At 52.0% G+C, this 16,309-nt stretch overlaps 7 protein-coding genes across 7 annotated transcripts; 1 reads left to right on the forward strand and 6 right to left on the reverse strand.

The window, feature by feature from the left end:
- Positions 1 to 271: 271 nt before the first annotated feature.
- Positions 272 to 2,758, reverse strand: hsp88 (Hsp70 chaperone Hsp88; the record flags this gene model as incomplete). Its single annotated transcript, XM_041687058.1, has 5 exons — positions 272 to 562; positions 622 to 930; positions 991 to 2,422; positions 2,537 to 2,568; positions 2,684 to 2,758. The coding sequence occupies 5 exons, from the start codon at positions 2,756 to 2,758 to the stop codon at positions 272 to 274; spliced, it is 2,139 nt and encodes a 712-aa protein (XP_041540980.1).
- Positions 2,759 to 3,976: 1,218 nt separating this feature from the next.
- chsD (chitin synthase D) lies at positions 3,977 to 6,165 on the reverse strand (the record flags this gene model as incomplete). The annotated part of the gene is made up of 2 exons (XM_041687059.1): positions 3,977 to 6,083; positions 6,140 to 6,165. The coding sequence occupies 2 exons, from the start codon at positions 6,163 to 6,165 to the stop codon at positions 3,977 to 3,979; spliced, it is 2,133 nt and encodes a 710-aa protein (XP_041540981.1).
- Positions 6,166 to 7,244: 1,079 nt separating this feature from the next.
- AKAW2_30535A (uncharacterized protein) lies at positions 7,245 to 7,724 on the reverse strand (the record flags this gene model as incomplete). The annotated part of the gene is made up of 1 exon (XM_041687060.1): positions 7,245 to 7,724. The coding sequence occupies one exon, from the start codon at positions 7,722 to 7,724 to the stop codon at positions 7,245 to 7,247; it is 480 nt and encodes a 159-aa protein (XP_041540982.1).
- A 904-nt stretch (positions 7,725 to 8,628) lies between these two features.
- On the forward strand, positions 8,629 to 9,895 carry AKAW2_30536S (tRNA maturation protein LHP1; the record flags this gene model as incomplete). The annotated part of the gene is made up of 2 exons (XM_041687061.1): positions 8,629 to 9,704; positions 9,790 to 9,895. The coding sequence occupies 2 exons, from the start codon at positions 8,629 to 8,631 to the stop codon at positions 9,893 to 9,895; spliced, it is 1,182 nt and encodes a 393-aa protein (XP_041540983.1).
- A 559-nt stretch (positions 9,896 to 10,454) lies between these two features.
- AKAW2_30537A (putative RNA binding protein Ligatin/Tma64) lies at positions 10,455 to 12,067 on the reverse strand (the record flags this gene model as incomplete). Its single annotated transcript, XM_041687062.1, has 2 exons — positions 10,455 to 11,545; positions 11,596 to 12,067. The coding sequence occupies 2 exons, from the start codon at positions 12,065 to 12,067 to the stop codon at positions 10,455 to 10,457; spliced, it is 1,563 nt and encodes a 520-aa protein (XP_041540984.1).
- A 976-nt stretch (positions 12,068 to 13,043) lies between these two features.
- On the reverse strand, positions 13,044 to 13,544 carry AKAW2_30538A (uncharacterized protein; the record flags this gene model as incomplete). Its single annotated transcript, XM_041687063.1, has 1 exon — positions 13,044 to 13,544. One exon carries the CDS (start codon positions 13,542 to 13,544, stop codon positions 13,044 to 13,046), a length of 501 nt encoding a protein of 166 aa, XP_041540985.1.
- Positions 13,545 to 14,083: 539 nt separating this feature from the next.
- On the reverse strand, positions 14,084 to 15,286 carry AKAW2_30539A (lytic polysaccharide monooxygenase auxiliary activity family 9 protein; the record flags this gene model as incomplete). Its single annotated transcript, XM_041687064.1, has 2 exons — positions 14,084 to 14,305; positions 14,417 to 15,286. 2 exons carry the CDS (start codon positions 15,284 to 15,286, stop codon positions 14,084 to 14,086), a joined length of 1,092 nt encoding a protein of 363 aa, XP_041540986.1.
- Between the last annotated feature and the right edge of the window lie 1,023 nt (positions 15,287 to 16,309).

Consider the following 16,309-nt stretch of genomic DNA (forward strand, 5'->3'; position numbering starts at 1 on the left):
GCCGTTTGACCAGGCCAGCATCTCCAGGTCGACCACAAACAAACGCGGAGAGGAAAAGCAAGTACTGAAAGGGGAAATCATGTCGTTCTACATCACAGTGCCGGCACTCGGCCAGAATAAAGTAAAGGGGAATGGAAGAAAAAAGAATAATAAAAAGAAATCCGTAATAAACAACTGAAGGGGTTCAACATGATTGCATTGTTCGTGACCACATTGTCATCAAGCTGCGATCCCACAGCTGGGCTCACCGTTATCTACCAATCGAGCAAATTTACTGCTCAGCGGGCTTCTCGCCCTCGGCAGGAGCGTCCTTCATCTCAGCGTCGGGCTTCTCCTCGGCCTTCTTAGCCTCCTCTTCGGCCTTCTTGGCCTCCTCCTCGGCCTTACGCTTGGCCTCTTCTTCGGCACGCTTCTTGGCGGCGGCCTCCTCCTGGGCCTGGCGCTCGGCCTCCTGCTTCTCGCGGTAGCGCTGGATGATGGGACCGGCGACGAAGCGGATCTCGTCCATCTTGGCCACGTAGACGGACTTAGTGGTGTCCTCACCCTCCTCGTAGAGCCAGTCCTGAACAACTCGTTAGCCTTTGTAAAGCGAAAAATGGAACGAACGTTGTGAAGACCTACCTCGGTGTCGGTCAGCTTAGCGCGCAGCTTGTCCTTCTCCTCCTCGTTGGCGAACTCGGAGTAGACGCCGTCAATCTTGTCACGCAGCTCGTAGATGCTGGACTCGAGCTCGTTCTTCTTCTCGTCGGTCTCGGCAATGAGCTTGTCCTCCATGTACATGGAGTTCTCACGCTCAGTCCAGGCGTTCAGGACAGACTCATCGGTGGAGGTAGTGCCGGTCGAGATGGGCAGGTCACCCTTGCGGACCTGCTTCTTGACCTTGCGAGTCTTCTTGGGCTGCTCACCATCCTTGCCATCGGTGTCCATGGCCTAATTAGTCGTCAGTAAATCGGAACATCTCGCGAAATTGAACTGGGGGTTATCACTCACATCACCCTCCTCGGGAACGGGCTCCTCGACTTCCATGTCCTCAACGTAGTAACCGGACTCCAGGTTGAGGATACCGTGCAGGTTCAGACGAGCTTTGAGCTTGCAGATCATGAAGTCGTCGTTGGCATCAGCCTTGACACCCTTGACGGAGAAGCGGCCAACCCAGGGGTTGACCTTGCCGGGCAGCATCTCGGGCTTGGCGTAGCGGGCCTCGAGATCGAAAGGCTGCTTGCGGTAGAAGGTAAGGATCTTGGTGGAAGGCATAACGTTGCCGCGGTTGAAGACAGTCAGGCTGGTGTCCTCGTCGGGGATGTCGGCAGACTGCTCCCAGGTGAACTCGATGGGGTAGTTGACGATGTCGTGAACGGAGAAGTCACGCACACGGAAGACGGGGGAGAGGATGGCACAGCTGAAAGCACAGCCGCGAGCAATGGCCTCATCCTGGTTGAGGGTGAAAGAGAGGGTCTTGCCGAAGAACTTGGAGACGGCGTCCTTGATGGCGGGCACACGGGTGCAGCCACCAACCATCTCGACGAAGTCGATGTCCTCGGGCTTGAGCTTGGCCTCAGCCAGGGCTTCCTCAATGGGAACGGTGACCCGGTCCAGAAGGGGCTTGACCATGGTCTCAAGCTCCTCACGCTTAACAATGGCGCGGACGTCGACGTCCTCCATCAGAGACTCGATGCTCATGGGAGCAGCAGGGTTGGCCGACAGAACCTTCTTCATCTTCTCGGCAGCGGCCAGGGTACGAGACCAGGCCTTGGGGTGAGTGCGAACATCGATCTTGAACTTCTCCTTGAACTCATCGGCGAAGTGCTCGGTCAGGGCACGGTCGAAGTTGCGACCACCGAAGTGACGGTCGTAGGCAGTAGCCTTGACGTTGAGCTCACCCTTGCGGAACTCGACGATGGAGGCAGTGTAGTCGCTGTAGCCGATATCGACGAACATGACCCGACGGGGCTTCTCCTCGGGGCCGGGCAGGTCGAGCTTAGTGATACCGTAACCGAGAGCGGTGGCGGTGGTGTCGTTGATCAGGCGGAGGACCTTGAGGCCAGCAATCTCACCGGCATCAAGCATGGCGCGGCGCTGGACGTCGGTGAACCAAGCGGGAACGCTGATGGTGACGTCGGAGACAGGAAGCTTCAGCTCCTTGGAGGTGATGTCCCGGATCTTGGTCAGGTACATGGCGACCAGCTGAGTAGCCGAGAACTTCTCCTTCTTTCCGAGGTAGCTGACCTCGGCACCGGCCTGGCCGTTGACATCGCAAAGCTGAGCCGTGGTGTACTCCTGCTCGATCGCAACATCGGGGTCGCTGAATGAGCGGCCGATCAGGCGCTTCAGGTTGCCGACCGTGTTCTTGAGGTTGGAAGTCTCTTGCGTCTTAGCGGCCTCACCGAGAGCTCTGCAGCGGGCATTGAAGCCAACAAGGGAACTGTGTGGGAGAAAAATGAAGTCAGTACACGGCTCGTATACTAATGTACTGGGACGGGCAGCTGATATGGCGCCGACATAAAATTCATGATAAGCAAAGAATGGGCGAACTCACGGAGTAGATCTGTTGGAAACTTCGTTGGTGATCTGTAAACCATCACAATGGACTAGTTAGTAATGACTTGGGACTGATAATGACGAGCGGATGGGCAGCGCTCGGAGGGGAAAGAGAAATTTGGGCAGAGGGGAAAGAGTGACGCACAATATCAATACCCTTGTTACGGGCAACACCGACCTTGGTGCTCTGGGCACCGAAATCTATACCGACGACAGACATTGTCTAGATGAGGAAGAGGTAGAGAGGGGGAGAAGAGAGTGGGGGGAAGAAAAGAGGAGAGAGGGGAAAAAAGAAGAAGTAGAAGAGTGATGTGAGGATGAAAGAGGAAAAAAGTGGAAGAATGGGACTGAGGGGGAGAGGTTGGGGGAGGATCCAAAGAGGGCAGAGAAAAGAGCGAGACGGAGGGGGAGAATTTGCACGGCGAGAACTGCAGGACCCGCCACTAGAAGCTCGCGGGCGGTGAGGCGTCGATTTTCCAACGTGGGCACCGCTGGCTCGTCAGTCACTACTACTTACTATCTGTCAGGCAGATATTATCTGTCTAGAGCAGTAAGCACAATTCGATGGGTTCCACTTGGGCGGAAAAAAAAAATTAAAAAAAATAATGTATAATTAACACACTAGAGGAGATCAATGCAGAAATATATAAAACGCAGGTGTCCCCCAGGTCGGAGGATTACAGGAATAAATAAGGAACCTGGCGCTTAGCAGCATCGCAGCACAGCTTCACCGGCTTCTTTGGGCGCTCGTCGAACCTTCTGGCTGCTGCTCGACGCCTCCCACCTTTCACCGCTCCATTAGTGCCGGCAGAACCCTTGCCTGACCGCTTTGGCGGGGCTTATCGATAGTTCAGAGTTTTTCTCCCGTTTGTGATGACTCATCATGTGCATATCTGTTTGGCCACTCCCTCTTTCCAGTCAATCAACCACAGTACTGCTAGGGTTGGTATGACATTCTATAGATACATTCTTCAAGCGTTCGATATTCTCGACTGCTCCAGCTGGCACGTCGGTATCTCTCAGTCTAAGTGGGTTGCAGACTTCCGTTACAGAGAATCATCTGACCATTGTATGCCAATGTTATGTGTCATACTCCGTAGCGAATCCGATTCAATTGGATAAACTTTCGTTTGTCTTACTCTATTGATTATTGAGACCAAATGGGCACGAATTCCCCATACGCATCCATGACCTCAGAGGATAGTAACTTGGCTTATTTGATAATGCGAGAAACGAGTATTTGAATACAAACGATGTGAATAGACGATGGATCACAGACCATTACTGAACGAGAGTCAAGTAACTAGTTCATTAGTAGTAGCATGTGTGTTCAAAACAGGCTCTAATACTCTGGTCAGTCGGCCTCTGTTCCTTGGCAACCCTTAGGCTCACTACCAAATCAATCCGATGCTTGAATTCTTATGCACTGCCTTCCGGTTCAAACCATTTGTTCTGGTTGCATATGTCCCTTCTTCTGCCTCGGAATCCTACTAGGTCGCTTGGTGTATCTTGGCTGTGGCAAGTGCCCATGGGGCTGAGACCCAGGAACAGCTCTAGATTGCTGTATCATTGATTGTGGAACACTTGACGATACCTGGGGCTTTCCGCTTGGGACATTGCTCTCTGACTCAATGGTATGCAATTCATACGCCCGGTTGTCTACCGGGTCCTCGTTAGATTGCACATACAGGCCATGCTCTCCACCATCTGCCTCCCGTGTGTGTAGAAGTCCGGTGTCTTCCTGCGCCGGGCGACTTATGGAGAGTCTGGCCCGCTCCCCGGCGCTCATCAAGGATTCCACATTCTGGGGCAAGGAAATTGAATTGCCTCCAGAATCGGATGTCGCAACCGAGTCAGATGAGCAATGTGGGTGGAGGCCGATGCGAGGCACGTCTGGAAGAGGGGTCAGGTATTTGGCGAGACTGGTCCCCAGAGCGCCCTGATAGTCGTAATACCGATCTGGAAGCTGTGGCGCAAACGAGAGGCGACCATTGACCTTAGATGAAGGCCGGATGGGAACGCCTTTCTCTTCTATTTTCGTTCGAAAGGTGTCTACCTGAACATTCAGCTCATCCCCCTGGACCCTAGCCTTCTCGACCGCTTCCTCTGGTGTAGTATGCTCATCAGCTTTGGCTGCGTCAGCTCGAGGCCCGCCCCACGTTCGCTGGCCTGCAGTGAAGATGCCGTACACTATGTAAAGCCAATTGAAGAACGGATTCAGGATGAACATTAGGGGATAGAGCCAGGCTTTGAAGCGTTTGAGCCTTATCCCAAAATAAACCATAAGGATGTAATTGAGACCGAGCGAAACTGCAATGAAGCCAACAGGCAGGTTTTTAATCTTGCTGGAAGTTGTTATGATCGAGATTACCAAAATGAAGAATAGCAATGCAGTCGTCCGGATTGTGTTCTGCATGAAGCGCACCAGACACAATAGTGGGTAGCGTTTCCACAGTCTGACGTCGGTCAGCATACACACTTCGTTGGTTATGTAGCCGAGAAACCATCGACGTCGTTGTTTAAGCAGGCTACAGAATGTCTGAACCGCCTCTGTCTTGCAGAAAGCACTCGTGCACATCTGAATTTGATAGCGTTCAATCGCCCCGATCATGAACAAGTGCGTTAACCAGCGATCTTCTCCCAAGTGACACTTGCCATAGTCGAAGAGATCCTCACATTGCTCAGCTTTGTCCGCGAAGTAGTACCTCGCCATTTTGCGGAAAGCTGAAAATCGTAGGATTGTCAGTGCTCCCGGAAGGCAGGTAACAGCGCCGCAACCGGACTCCACGGTACGCTCAACAAGCTGCCCGTGAATGTATTCCATGTCCTGTAGAACAGTTATCAGGGAATTTCTCTCTGTGGTTGAAGTGATGATTCCTGTCATCGCTAACATATTATGCTGGCTCCCTGGTTTCAGTTCCATGTCATACATGAAGTTCTGCAGGCATAATTTGTCAAGAATGCAGTCTGAATCGATGAACAACAAAAATAGGTCGTCATTATGCTTTAGATAGTCGGCATATACCTTGTCGATCAACCTGAAGGTTTGTTTCTGGCAATGACGCTTGCCACCGTGCTTGAATCTTGAAACAGTGATCCTTGCCCCATGATATGTCACATCAATGCTTTGCGGGTAACTCTCCAGCGAAATCGGAATTCCCAAATGGTCGATCACATGGAGATAAGGTTCATCGATGTTGCACCCATCATAGGACAAGAAAACATGAATGCAATAACTGGGATAGTCGCTATTAACGACCGAGTCAATTGCCTTGATCAGAACAAGGGGGTCTTCTTTGTATACTGGCATGACAATGACGGTTTTTGGTGCGGTGCGGTCATCTAAAGCCTCCTTCACCCTCTTGGTTCGCCCTAAGGAGTGAATCACGAATCTATTGACACAAAATAGCCATGGTATGATTAGAAGCGCAGAGAATGCCCAGAAAGCGAACCATTGAAGTACCGACACGAGCTGGCGAGGAAAAAATTGCGTGATCTGCGGTGGTAGTGGAAGTATAGCGATCATCACTGGAAGAAAGATTCCCCTACATGTGTGTTATAATACTTTCATCCATGAAAAATTGCACTTGAACAAGCCCACCTGCACAGTGTGATGAGGAGGGCCATGATGACTGCGAGAACTCGAATACTCCAGTGATCGGCCTTCTGATATACCTTGATCAGGCAGTAAATAAACGCAGCAAGGAAGAGGAACCACTCCAGTAGCGCTGCAAGCAACAATGGTCCCAAGATAGAAATGTAAATGATCTAAGCCTATGGTAAGGGTACTCGTCTTCCGGTGGAAAGGCTTCAGACTTACATCTCTAGTAGGCCATGCGGCTAACAACTTGGATGATGGTTCTTCAGCCATGATGAGACGAGCTGGCGTGTCTTTTCGGCTTGACCAGTGTTCTCTGCAAGTTTCTACGAGAGCTAGTATTATAAGTATGCCAACGTCAAAGGGTCGTCAAAAGTGCTCGAAGCGAGTCGTATTCGTTGGAAGGCAATGGCTCTGTTGCACGTAAATCGAATAAGGGAGCTCTCCTCTCGGTCACCGTGAGTTCCGGCGACTATCAGCATGCCTTTCTGATGAGGATTGCGCCTGTTAGATTCTTTCTTGGTATATTATAGGAATAGAAGCAAACGCACATTCCGAAATACCTCAAATAATGTGTGACATATTGGCTCGGACAATGGGCTAATGAGAGCGAGACAATGGCACAACTCTTGTGATATAACGCAATGTGGTAGTCTGAAGTATATCCAATGAAACCCGCCTAGCTCCTAGGAACTATACTGTGGACATGGTACCGAAGGAAGGCTTAGGCTGGAGTATAACTATGAGAAGAGTTTTGATTCAGACGGCTTGAAAGGCACCAACGGGGCTGAAACCAAACGGAAAAGGCAGGTGCTGTTAGCCCAAAGTGCAGTTCTACACATCCCTTCTGGGGAAGTGCCGGAAACCTGCTTTGTTATCCTGCGCCCAGAAGTACTTTGGCTTGATCTTTCGCTGATTGCATCCAAATTGATTGACTCTTCTTAGTGCCAGCTAGGAACCAAAAGTTTTCAAGTCATATATCCTTTGGCACTTGCTACCTGCATGAATTTGGATAGCCCCTCAAACTACTCGTTGACCAGCAGGCTGCAAAGCGATTCCATGGGCTGGCGAATCGCGTTTCGACTGGACAATCTGAACGGCTTCTTCCTCAAGTAGACCCCGAGCAACCAGATGACGAACAAATTCCATAGTCCACTCTTGACATCTCTTGTTGGTGGTCTGTATACGTCAGGCTGGAGCACAGGCAGTGAGGCACTCGAGAATTACTCACATCATTCACAGGTGCCATGAAATTCTCACTAACACGAGGGGCCGGTATCTGACTGGCTGCGATTTCAAGATCACTCCTCGAAGTATGGTCTACATACATACTACTACTCTCTTTTAAGGAGTCCGCAATATGTTGAGAGTCGACATGTCCAAGTAAGACCGTCTCATACGGCTCTTCATTGGAGGAGAGGGCGTGATTCCGTTTGAACTCGAGCTGATAGCCCATCATAGGCGCGCCCACAACGTGTATCGAAGTACCTATAGTGGAACAAGCGACCGATGGAACAAAGATGGAGAAATGAGCACGCTGGCTCGGGCTATTTCGGGATGTTACGAGGTATATTGCTCTGGGAGGCATGACGGTAGTATGCGATGGAGTAGAATAGTGACAACTTTCAGTTGAAACGGTCTAGAGTAGACAGGGTGCTATTGAAGCCCGTCTACTGCCTGAGAGATATTCAATATCTCCTCTGAGGGAAGATCATATTGATCGCCCGCGCTTGGAAACCGGCCAGGCAACAACTAGCAGATGCATGTCTGGTTGGTACCTACTGTGGTAGTTGTCATCCGTTCTAGCAGCATGTCACACGTTCTGTGACTTTCCAAAAATATACCTAGTTGGTAACACAAGAATCCAGACACCCGTTTCAATCCAGCTTCACTTTTACCTCAAGAAAACCTAATCCTGCTTTGCAGAATCTGTGAAGGATACATATCATGAAGTGTCAATATACCGTTGTTGAAGAGGCCAATCCGGCTACTTTCCTAAAGCGGCCAAGTCAGCTGTTTGCGCCACACAAACACCGCTGCCTGGCTGCCTGAGGCGAGCAAGACAGTTGCTCCGCTGCGGCGCTCAGAAAATTTCCCCCGCCGCGCATTAATTGGCCTGGCCATTTTCTCTCTCGCATCTGGAGCTCGTCTTTAAATTACTTGCAGGTGTCTTTTCCTGGTCAATCCCTCTTTTCCGCTTATATTTCTATCTTGCGCACGCGCAATCTAGGTAAGATACGAGTGCCCTGCTTGCTTCCTCCAATTCTCCGCATCGCCGTCGCGCGGTTCTCCGTCCATCATTGGCCAAATCGGTCCGTATCATGGTTCTGACGCGGGATTGCACCCTACCCTCATCCTGAACTTATCGCCTGTGCCTCTCTGCTTTTGATGATATGTAGGAATCACTGACTGATATCTTTCCACTCTAGTATAGACCCCATACAACAATCTCCCCTATACCCCCTTAAACTCCTACCACACAGCTCGTGACCATGTCCGAAGAGCAAAAGCCTGTCGCCCAGCCCAACGCTGAGGCTGAGAAGGATGTCCAGAACGTCCTCGCCGAGCTGAAGGGCGAGAACGAAGTGCCCGCCAACGGTGCCGAAAAGAAGGAGACCGAAGATGCCGAGGAAGCCCGCATTGTCGAGGCCGCCGCCAAGCTGGGCGAGAAGTCTGAGAAGGCCGAAGAGCAGAAGACGACACAGGAATCTCGCAACGACAACCGGGGTCGCGAGGGCCGCTTCAACCGCCGCAACAACGCCAAGTTTGACCCCTCCACGCAGCAGGTGACGGATGACCCGGTCGAGATCCGCAAGCAGGTTGAGTTCTACTTCTCTGACTCCAACCTGCCCATGGACAAGTTCTTGTTCTCCAAGGTCGGCGGCAGCGCCAACCGTTCCGTTCCTCTGGAACTTCTGCACTCCTTCAAGCGCATGCGCCGCTTCCAGCCCTTCAGCGCCGTCGTCGAGGCCCTCAAGTCGTCTGAGACGCTTGAGTTGACCGATAACGATACCTCCGTGCGCCGGAAGACTCCCCTTCCGGAGACCGTGTCGCAGACTCACGATCACAACGTGGTCAAGGTGTTCGAGGACCAGGCCATGAGCCGTAGCATCTACGCCAAGGGTTTCGGCGACGAGGAGCCGACCACTCAGCTTGACATTGAGGCCTTCTTTGCCCCCTACGGACCCGTCAACGCCATCCGTCTGCGTCGTGCCTACGACAAGACCTTCAAGGGCAGTGTGTTCGTTGAGTTCGAGTCGGAGGAGAAGCAGAAGGCTTTCCTGGCCCTGGATCCCAAGCCCCAGTGGAAGGGACAGGACCTGCTCATCAAGAGCAAGAAGGACTACTGCGACGAGAAGGTGCGCGACATTGAGGCTGGCCGCGTGAAGCCCAGCGGCTCCCGCGGACGCGGTGGCTTCCAGCGCGGTCGCGGCCGTGGCCGTGGTGGAAACCGTGGCCGTGACAACCGCGACTGGAGGGAGCGCCGCGCGGCTGACCAGAAGAACGGCTTCAACGACAAGAAGAGTGAGCCCAAGGAGGAGCGCAGTGAGGTCCAGAAGGATGCTCGGTATGTATATACTTTTTTCTTTCCTTCCTCCTATCACCACCCCATTGCACAAAGCAAAAGTACGCATACTAACAAAACATTCCAGCGGCGTCCCCATTGTCCAGAGCACCGCCGAGTCCGGCCAGAAGCGTGCCGCCGAAGACGAGGCGAACGGCGACCACCCTGCTAAGAAGGTGGACGCCAAGGAGTAAACGAAATAACGTCATCTAGATCAAAAAAGGAAAAAGAGAGAAAAGTTGCAATTCAAAGCTGGCTGTCTATCATCAATGACACCACTTGCTTATTTTTATTCATTGCTTCGAAAGAAAAATGGGATAAGGGTTATGGGATACAAAAAGCATGACTTTGGCTCGAATTACTACCCCCGGACTTTGAAGACCATAGTATCATAATGGCGTTGTATAATTTCATTATTATTTTTTTTTCTTTTCCTTTTCATTATTATTTACCGATATCCTTGCTTCGGTGGATGTTACGTTCTAGACTCACGGAAAATGGATGTTCTGGAATTCATCTTTACCGTTTAGTTTCCTTCCTTTTGGTAAGTGAGCGTACTATCGTGGAATATCATCAAGCAAGATTGCGACTGGTGATAGCATGGAACTTCCAATGCATAGCAGTAGCACGCTAAGGACTAAAAGTGTTGACTGCAACAGCCAGGGCTGCACTTATATTCATCGACTACAGCACGTATATAACGGTATCATCATATGCAAAACCACCTCTCATCCAATATTCTACCCCAACCACTCATTTCTTCTTCTTCGTCTTATCCACAACGTCAATCCACTGCGTCCTCAACCCACGTCTCACCAACGCCGTCTCCAATGCGCGTCGCTGGTCTCCCTGGACGAGCACCTCCATGACGCCCTTGGGCGCGCCAGTAGCCTGCGTTACGCTGGTGCTGCTAGCGCATTTCTTCTGCAGTTCTTCGGCCAAGAGACTAGGGATGATGCCGAACACTTCGAGGTTCCAGACCTTAGTGACGGTTTTGGAACCGGTGCGGCGTTCAAGGATCACATTGACCTTGGGGGCGGCGCCTGCTTTGGGCTTCACCTCGGAGAGGGTTTGGCCAGGGCGTAGGATGACGTAGTGGGCTGTCATGAGGGAGTGGTCCTCGATGAGGCGCTTGAGGAGGCCGTCACGGGTGGTTTTGCCGCGGGCGAGAGTGCTCTTGTCATCGGCAGAGGAGGAGGTGAAGATGGTGTTGGCGAGGTAGGGGTTGAGGGTGATGATGCGTTTGTTTTTGGGGTCGACGAGCGGGGGATTCTGAGATTGGATGTATTGGTCGAGGTGGGTGGAGATGTCGGTGTATTTGTAGTAGTTGCTGGGGTGGGTGCTGGATAGGGCGGGGAAGATGGTTGGAGTGAGTTTGTTGGTTGGGCGATAGAGAGTCTGCACGGTCAGGGTTTGGCCGACTGAGGGGTCGCCGCTGTCTGTAGATGCGGACTTGGCGTTGTTTGCTGGAGTGGCAGGCTTTCCTGCGCTCTCGACGGCGTTCTTGGATGGGAGTCTGTAAGGGACGAATTCTAGAACGCGACGGTCATTGAAGTCCACATCGAGGATGACGGTCTCTTGGCCGTTGCGGTCTTTGGACTTGACCAAGCGCTGCTTGTCCAGGTATTTGATGAACTTTTTCACGTTCTTCCAGCTGGTCTTCTTGATTTGGTAGTATTGGGCTTGTTTTGCGGTGTATATGGGCAGGTGGGGTGTGATCATGTTCGATATCAGAGCAGATGGTTGAACGGGTAAAGATAGACCGTGATTGGTAGCGGATGGGTTATCTTGCTTGAGCTTGTAGAGGGAGTAGAGGAAGGCCTTTTCGAAAGCCTCATCAATTTCTTCAAATGGTTAGGATAACAACACTCATGGTGTATTGAGCGAGACTCACCTTTAGTTGTGGGCTCTTTTTCTTCAACCTCAGGAACCTCCTCCTGCGGAGCATCATGCGCTTCGTCCGATGCTTCCTCGCCTCCAGCTCCTTGAGTGGCCTCTTCACCATCTACTGCTAGGCTCTGCACGCCCTCTTCGATCTCTCCTACATCTTCGTCCTCTTCCAGTTCATCATCCCACCCCTCCAGATACTCTGGAGCGGGCTGACCCGGCTTGGAAGACGAGCTCCATGCCCACAACTCATCACCTTCCCAGTGCAGACCTCGAACGGCATGTCCCTTCGTGCCCTGGACCTCACCAAGGGCAGAGATGTCGATTTCGCACACGCCCACAAACAGCGGTACCGTATGCCTATTAAGGCTTGCAACAGCAACCACTGCACCTTTAACGGCACGCTCGTCGAAAGGCGGGTCATTGGCGAGACCCGGAGTCATCAGGTCAGCTCCTCCGTGCAGTTTCTGCATGACCATTTGCGGGGTATGAAGCAGTGGCACCAGATCTGGGTTGTGCCAAAGTGTATATACCGTAGGGTAGAGGCGTCCATCGGCGCCGGGGCCGTGGTCGACTCTGAACCACAGAACCCGTTCATCGGCCCCGGGATGTGTTCCAACATACACCGTCCCTTGTACTTCGCGGAGCTGAGGTCCGGCGGTCGTAGTAAAGCGTGCGGTCAAACAGTTCTCGGGGAGTAGAGCATTTCGAATGGAGGTAAGGTTTGGCGCCGTTGGGTTGGATGCGCCTGGAGCTGAGTCGTCGCCGCTGGTTTCAACCGGTGCACTTTGTGGGACCTCGATCTTGTAATCGCTGATAATCTGATCGGCAATCTTTCGACGGTCGGACGACCGCAGGGGAGAAAGATTTTTGATCTGCGATTTGTCTATTGTGAGCGATGCGCTCAAAAAGGCACGATTGACTTTGCTGTGTTGTAACCGATCTCAGAGTGGTGCGGGGGAGGGGTAACGTACCGTGGGCTTCTTCTTGAACATGATGGAGGAACGAGGGTGCAGTGGTTTAGTAGACGAGTATTATATGACGATCTAAGCCATGCAGCCCACATCAACAGAAATGGAGTATCCGGGGAGTGGATAAAGGGAAGAAGACGCTATTCGGAGAACTGCTGAGGGGACGAACGAATGGATTTGACTACCGCAACAACAATCGCCCGCGTGGTCCCCGCTTCCCGAGGTTTCAACACATTCTACGCATACATCACCGAATAATATCATTACCAGCAATCGAAGAATTGAAAACCTTAGGACTTCACTACTCCCTCAACCTTCACCAGACGCACGATTTGTTTTCTGCCCAGTATCATGTCAGAGGATAGCGGTAGCACCTGCCGGAGAGTCCTACTGAACCGTTCAGGTTAGCGCCCTATTGTATACTTCGCAAGCACCCAGGTAGAGCAAAACGCACAAATTGGAAGTCTACTCACCAGTCCTCAACTCAATCATAATAGCCATCACAGAACCCATCATCCATTCCACAGTCTGGATGGTCATAGCACTCCTGGAGCGGCTCACTCATGTCTGCCTCGCAGTCCTCGAAGTCGTAGTGGCTCTGGCCTCCCTCATAACCTTCATACTGGTCGTGATAGAATGGAATTGGTCCTTCATCCCAACCCACATATTCTTGCTCATCCGGCTCTGCTCCCCTGTACTCGCAATACTCCGGGTGGAGCTCGCAATCTTCTTCTTCCTGACCCTCGTACTGCTCTTGAGACATTTCCTGCTGCTCGGCTTCCCAGTACTCCTGGTCATACCATCTCATGGTGTCTAAAATCTCCTTCGCTTCATCGTAGTCCTCGAAATTGTACGGTTTCAATCCATAAGATAACATGAAATCATGCATGCCGTTGAATCCAGCTTCCTTGATCATCCGATACTGACTCTTCTCATTGGGGGGAATGTCATCTGGCTGCTGAGGTGTGACCTGGGAGGGCGACATGATGGCTTGGGGAGATGGGGAAAGAATTTTGTTAGCAGCGCTTTGACTTCGACAATATGAGAGAGAAATCTGAAGGTGAGGAGAGGTAGTAAGTAGTCCATGAGAAGAGAAGCCAGGCCGTCATTAATCTATAGCAGTGCCTTCCATTTCGGGCAAGAATCGGTCACGGGGTATTACCATGGTCAATAGAGAGAATACTATCAAGACAGGCTGGAAAGAACATCGATGACAATCTTGTGGGCCATGCTTTGCAGGCCATTGTTGCCTTCCTCATGACCCTCAACGATTACCAGTCACTTATCAACGACTACTAGAAGTCGATTCTATCTCGACAGTAGATACAAACAATGCAGTATTATACAAAAGAGGACGTTACAATCGAAAGTCACAGCTTCAATATTGATATTTTATAGGTACATAGGTGGATACCCGATCCGAAGCGAAAAGAGCATCCGACGGCTAAAAGGGCTCGTGTAGCCGTCAGATAGAAACAAGAAGGAATGTCTATATGATCCGAACTTCCACGTCTGGCTGGGCGCTTAGGCGTTGAGGTCACGGGCGTGCTTCTTCTCGGTGACCAGCCAGGAGAAGGTCTCCTTCAGGACACTGAGGAACTGGTCGGCGCTCAGAGAGCTGAAGTAGCTGGTGAGGTTGTCGCTGGAGACGGCGACGCTGGAGCTGCTGGGGGTAGCAACAGCGGCGGCGCTGGAGCTGGCAACCTGGATGTGGGTTTGCTGGGGGGCGCTGCCAGTGACAGTGACCTGCACAACGTCAGTCGAAGTCTGGTAAGCAGTGGCGACCGCAGTCTGGACGGTGGTTTCAACGTCGGTGACAACGGCAGCAGCAGCAGCGCTGGTGGTGGTGGCGCTTACGGCGGAGCTAGTCGCAGCAGCAGCGCTGGTGGTGGAGCTGGAAGCGCTGGAAGTAGTAGCAGCGGCAGCGGCAGCGGAGCTCGTAGAAGAGGCACTGGAGGAGCTGCCGGAGGAGCTGCCGGAAGAAGTGGCGTTGTACATAGCAGGGCCGGGGATGTCGTAGGAGCTCAGGCTCTGGTAGATGTTGACCAGGATACCCGGGTCGGTGTCCTTGTAGAGGGCTTCACCCTTGGTGCCTGAGTAGGTGGAGCTACCGCTACCGGTAACCTTCAGGTTGAGGCACTGAGGGTAGTTCTGGGCGCCATCCTTGTTTCCAGCGGAGTGCAGGGCAATGATCTCGTGACGCAGGACGTAGTTACCAGACTCGAGGGTCGAGGGGATGGTCACAGTCCAGCTGTTGTTGTTGGAGATCAAGTTGTCGGTGGCCCAGGTTCCAGGGACTTCAGTGTCGCTGATAAGGCCGCTCTCGTCGATCTTGAAGAACTCAAGGTCAGTCTTGGTGACATCGGAGCAGTCACCGTTGCAGTTGGCAAGGTAAGTCAGGACGGGACCGTGGTGGCTGGAGGGCCAGTCAGTCCACTGAAGCTCGACAGTACCACCAGCCTTGACGTCAGCGGAGATAGCACCAGGCTTAGCGCTCTTGTGGCAGATGATGTCAGGCTCGGCGTATTCAGAACCGTCGACAAAGCCAAGGTCAGTGGCTTCGGTAGACCAGGCAATGGTCTCCGGAGGGTCACTCTCATAGGCGTAGGAGGAGACGATGTATCCTCCGTAGTACTGGCCGTCAACGACAGCACCAGACACATAACCGTGGCCAGCAACAAGGGCGGCCGAACCGAGGACAACACCAGCAATCTTAGCGACAGACATTTTGCAGGCTTTGAGTTAATCGACGCACAGCGTGATCGTGGGTAAGAGGGATCGGTTGGGAAAGAAAGAGTGACGAAGCAAATGGTCTTCAATCAATGAAGCCAGGAAAGGAAAGCAAGAGAATGGATGGTTCTAAGACCCCGGGAAGAGAAATGAATGAGAAGCTGATGAGGAGGAAAGGAAGAAAGGTCAAAGCAAGACGTGAATCCAGCGCCTTTATATAATGCTAGCCATGGTCGTAGTTCTATCAAGTCTCCGCCTAAAGCTCAGACCGAACGGTTTCGAATCAGGATAAATGAAAGGTTCACTCCCCGATAGCAATGCTGCAATTGGATTTCTTGGCAGCTGTCAAGTTCCCACTGACTACAGGGCCGACTGAGACGCAGAATTGATTGGGATAGGGTCATCGCAGACGGAGAGTCTGAGATTGATGAAAAGCAGGCACTAGACCACAGACCACAAACACGCCGGTAGGTTCCAGAGTCGGAGGTCGAGACACCCTTGCAGGAGCCAGTTACTACTTGGGCATTAGCGTTGTCCAAATAGGGGAGACGGAGAGGCGCCGAAAAGGGCCCAGCGAATTTAGCTACATACCGGAGCAGAAGAGTGGACCGAATGCCGGAGGCCCTCTGGCCGTCCGGCGGCAGTCTGCGACATGGCGAGTTTCACTCTGGAGCTATTCTGGCTCCAACTCCGCCCTGCCAAGAAATGCCATTTTTGCCAGTTCCGCCGGAAGTGGCTTGTTTAGGTTATGTCAATCGTTGGAGATAGAAGAATCTGTTCGATTTTAGAATTGATAGAGAGGTGAAGTATGAAGCCGGGCTGAAGTAATGTCGTCCAACTGTTGTTACAAAGTACTAGTTAGATGGTTGTAGATACCTAATTAGTCAGGTGGTACTGCAGTAGTCAGCGATCAACCACGTGCGCACTAGTCCCTTTTGAACTCTTGCTCACCTCCCTCAGTGGCTTTTAACAGTACTGCACTTCTATTATGGGAGTTTTTCCATGCTCTGCGTGATGAAA

Source organism: Aspergillus luchuensis, chromosome 3 (assembly GCF_016861625.1).
Source record: "Aspergillus luchuensis IFO 4308 DNA, chromosome 3, nearly complete sequence".
Lineage (NCBI taxonomy): Eukaryota > Fungi > Ascomycota > Eurotiomycetes > Eurotiales > Aspergillaceae > Aspergillus > Aspergillus luchuensis.